Here is a 4,638-nt window from a genome sequence, read left to right on the forward strand (position 1 = left end):
TTGGGAATCTCCCACCTTTATTTGTTTTACAGTGCACTGGCACAGCTGCGGCTACCGGCAGGACAAATCGCATCATTCTTCGTTTATTTTATTTTTAAAAATATATTTTCGATTATTTTTTTTTTTTATTTCCCCGACATCCCCCCAATTCCCGAGTAGCAGCCTTAGTCAGGGAGCAGGAGCACAAAAATTAGGTAACAGCTCAAACCGCCTGCGTGAAATATCGCCAAGGGAGGGAAATGCTGAAAAAAACAAACGAATATCGCGCCTCGCCTCAGTTGTCGAAAGCGACGCTGTTCCGTTTTGTTTCCCGACCCGATAATGATAACAATGGTAATGATAACAATGATAACAGTGATAATGATAATACTGATAGGAATAGGAATAAGGAATAACGTTTAGCGAGCTGTTCCTGCGCTCCGAGCGGAGGGCGCTGCCGTTGCTGCCCTCCCTCCCGCCCCACGAGAAGGGGCTTCCCTGCGAATTTGCCGCCTCCACGCGTGGAAAACTCCCCGCAAACGCCCTATTTTCCCCTTCTCCCCCATTCCCCCCCAGCCTGAGTTGCTCGCAGCGCCCACGCTCCCCGTTCCCCCCACGGGCGCGCTCGCTGCCCGCGGTCGCGCACCCACGCGCGGCGTGGGGCGGGCGGGCGTGGGCGTGGCCGGGACGGGAGGCGCGGACCAATGGGGCGCGGCGGCGCGGGCGGGCGCACCAATGGGCGGCGGCGGCGGCGCTGATAAGGCGGGGCGGGCGCGGCGCGGCGGGCACTGAGCGCTGCCAGCCCCGACGGCGCCCGCGGGAGCCGCCGCCCGCGCCCGGTGAGCGCGGCCGCGCGGGGACACCCCGGGGCCCCGCCACACCGTGGGGCCCGCCCGCCCCGGGGCCCTGCGCCCCGCCGTCCCGCTCACGGCCGGCGCCCCTCTCTTGCAGGCTCGCGACATGTCGGAGGGCCGCGCCGAGGGCGACATCGACGTGGAGAGCCTGGAGCTGGAGGCGGCCGCGGGGCCCGACGCGGCCCCGCCGCCGCCGCCGCCGGCAGCGGAGGAGGAGGAAGAGGAGGAGGAGGAGGAAGAGGAGGACGGCGCGGCCGTCGGGGGCGGCGCGCGGCGGGCGGCGCGGCCGGAGCCGCGGAAGCTGAGCCGCACGCCCAAGTGCGCGCGCTGCCGCAACCACGGCGTCGTGTCGTGCCTCAAGGGCCACAAGCGTTTCTGCCGCTGGCGCGACTGCCAGTGCGCCAACTGCCTGCTCGTCGTGGAGCGGCAGCGCGTCATGGCCGCGCAGGTGGCGCTCCGGCGGCAGCAGGCCACCGAGGTGAGGAGAGGCGCGGGGCGGGCGCGGGGCCCGGCGCGGGGCCCGGCGCGGCCGCGGCGCTCACGGCTCTGCCGCCCGCAGGACAAGAAGGGGCTCTCGGCGAAGCCGTCGGGCGCCGAGCGCCGCGCCGCCTACCCGCGGCACGCGCGGGCGCCCAGCCTGCTGGCCAAGAGCATCCTCGAAGGTAGGGACCGCCCGCGGGCCTTCCCGTCCGCCCCGCGCTGCGCCGCGCTCCCGCGGGCCGCCCCGCCGCGCCTCGACGTGCGCCCGCCGCCCTCGCGGCCGCCTTCTTTCCTAACCTGCTAGTGTGGGTTTCTTCTTCTGCACCTTTTTGTTTTTCACTTTGTTTTTTAATCTTCCCGTCCCCACTTCGTTCGAACCGATGTGGCTGTTGTTACGGAGAAAATTTTAAAAAAGAATCAAAAGCAAAATCGAAATCTTACTGATTAAAAAAAAAAAAGGAGCAGGGGAAAGAAAAAAAAAAAAAACAAAATCGAAAAATTACTGATTAAAAAAAAAAAAGGAGCAGGGGAAAGAAAAAAAAAAAAAACAAAATCGAAAAATTACTGATTAAAAAAAAAAAAGGAGCAGGGGGAAGAAAAATGAAAAAGAAAAGAAAAAGAGAAAAAAAAAAAGGTAAAGAGAAAAAAGGGGAAAAAAAGAAAAAGAAAAACCCGCAAAATGCTGGCAGCTCTTAGCTGAAATTTGAGAGTGACTGTTACAAGTCAATGTTTCTTTTACATGGCTACCCACCAGCAGTGTTTTGCGGTGCGAAATAATTTACTCTGTTAGTCTTATTTGGAAATTAACGTAATAGAATGTAATGATTTTGTTTTTTAAACTCAACATCTAACACATGAGCCTCATTTACCTTTTTACAAGATATAGTCAGATATAGTCAGATAGATCACTATATTTTTTTTCCTTGGAAATAATGCCAAGTACGGAGGACTGACATTTTAATTGTTCGAATTTTTGTAAGGGGGCAGATTCTTTTTCTCTCCTCCACTCTGTTTGTGCTCGAATTTATTTCTACAGCTGCTTTATCTGTTCTACAAGGTGGGAAATTAGGGAAAAAAATTCAAATCTAGCTTTCTTTTTCAAAAGAAAAAGCTCTCCTCTTTGCAAGTGTCTCTCCGCTTGAAATTTTGTCTTGTTAGAAACCTCTCCTTTTTCCTTCTGCAGTTTAATCTTTTAAAAATCTCTTCTCTATTCCTCTAATTTATCACAACTTTCTCTTTCTTTCCTCCTAGTTCTTTTTATAATTTTCTTCTTTCTAATAATAATGCGCACAAAATGGTTCATGTTCAGAAAATGGGAAAGGCATCAGCCATCGGTATAGATATCTTCCCTGGCAGTGGGAAACCTGTGTGAGATGATTTGGGGTGAAAACAGGCAAAACCCGATTGCCTTTCCTCGAGCACATTGTTCTACTGATTCGATGGGGTAGTTTATCCAGTCAGAACAAATAAGGTTGAATGAATTATTAGTTATCTTGGATGAATTTAGTTAAACTGAGTGACTACATGGGATTTTTAAGTTGCGCTTAAGTTTTCTTTTTGGTGGAAGGAATGTTTGAATACTCCCCGTGTTTGCTAAAATCGTGTAGTTACCCCGTCAGCTGCATGATGCAATACCACTCGTAAAACACAGCAGGGTTTTGCCTTTTTGCCTTTTTTTTTGCTTCCCATCTCCCCTCTGCCCGCAGTTCCCGGGTCTCTTGGTGACAAAAGGCATCTCCAAAGCCCTCGGTCCCCTCGGAGCAGCCAGCCTCGCTCCGTGAGGGATGTCCGTGCCGGGCTCCGCTCCTAACGCTGCTCTGTTGTTTTTAGGTTACCGTCCCATCCCCACAGACCCCTACCTGGCCGGGGGCTCGCCCCTGCCGCCCCCTGTCAGTGACAGGATGAGGAAGAGACGGGCTTTTGCTGATAAGGAGCTGGAGAACATTATGCTAGAGAGGGAGTATAAGGAAAGGGAGATGATGGAGGCCACGCAAGCGGCAGCCCTTTTCCTCCCCAACCGCATGGTGCACGGACCCGAATACGGCTCCTACAAAGCAGCCTTCAACCCCGCTCAGGTCGATGCTCCCGGCAAGGAGTTTTGCAGCTTCCTACCCACCTGCCTTGACCTAACCATGCAGTATTCGGGATCTGGGAACATGGAGCTCATTTCCTCCAACGTCAGCGTGGCGGCGACCTACCGGCAGTATCCGCTGCCCGCCCGCTTCGTGGTGTGGCCCAAATGCAGCCCCATTAGCGATGCCCTCCTCTATCAGCAGTGCCTCCTGAACGCCACCGGCGTCCCGGCGCTCAAGCCTGGCGCCGGGTGGGATGCGAAGGCCTCGCAGAGCCAGGACGGAGCCCACGGAGAGAGGGACATGGTGTCCCCGAAGCTGGAAAACCCGCTCGCTCCGGGCCACGCGCGGGACGGGCAGCTGTGCAGCGAGATGTCCGGCCTCCCACATGAAGCTCGGGAGCGCTCCGCTTTCTCCCCGCCAAAAAGGACTTTCGACAAGGACCCCCTGGCTCCTCCGGAGCAGATCCTGGGCAAGGTGAGCAAGGAGAGCCCCAAAGCTCCGCTGCTCAAGTACCACCCGTTCCAGCCCCTCTTCCCACAGGCATTCCCGGAGAAGCCCGGAGCAGCCTTTCCCAAAGAGGCTTTAGAAGAAGCTGCTAAGAAATACAGAGAGAGCTGTGCCAAAGAGAGCCAAAAATGCAAGTTTACGATAGACAAGTACGCAAAAGACTTCTTTGGGGCCAAGCAGGCCGCAACAAAACTGTCCACAAATGAGCCGCTGTCGTTTTCAGTTGAATCCATCCTAAAACGACCTTCTTCTGCGGTTGCTAATGTCTCTCAGTAAATATTGTCAGGGTGAAGAGTTTGAATGCTTTGCTTCCTGCAAAATTGCTACTGTCTGCCTTTTCTCTCGAAAGATTAATAAAGGGGATTTTTTGATGTAAATAGTACTTTTTTTTTCTTCTTTAAGTGATGTACATAAATATGCATGTTTTCACCTCTGGAAAAAAAATTAAATATTTAATTTTTTTAAAAAATGAAACTGCATGTATTGTGAAATGTTCTTAAAGCAGCACTTCAAATCATACAATAAAATGAGATTACTACAAACATACACATTCCTTGCTGCACTGGTAATATCTCCTGATCTCAGTTTTCAGTCTAGTCTCCCACAGACATATATGCCTTGGTCAAAAAACATACACTTTGTTTTGTGTGCTATTATCAACCATTATCAACATACCTCTTGGCTATCACGATAGCGTGAGGAATCACTTCTGCTTTTACCTCTAATAGCTGATGGAAGAGGGA

General features: G+C 53.0%; 1 protein-coding gene across 1 annotated transcript; it reads left to right on the top strand.

Moving 5' to 3' along the window:
* Positions 1-939: 939 nt before the first annotated feature.
* DMRT2 (doublesex and mab-3 related transcription factor 2) lies at positions 940-4,171 on the top strand. The gene is made up of 3 exons (XM_026046535.1): positions 940-1,311; positions 1,393-1,495; positions 3,144-4,171. Exons 1-3 carry the CDS (start codon positions 940-942, stop codon positions 4,169-4,171), a joined length of 1,503 nt encoding a protein of 500 aa, XP_025902320.1.
* Positions 4,172-4,638: the final 467 nt, after the last annotated feature.

Source organism: Nothoprocta perdicaria, unplaced genomic scaffold (genome assembly GCF_003342845.1).
Source record: "Nothoprocta perdicaria isolate Ctin4 unplaced genomic scaffold, notPer1 scaffold_448, whole genome shotgun sequence".
In the NCBI taxonomy this organism is placed as follows: Eukaryota; Metazoa; Chordata; class Aves; order Tinamiformes; family Tinamidae; genus Nothoprocta; species Nothoprocta perdicaria.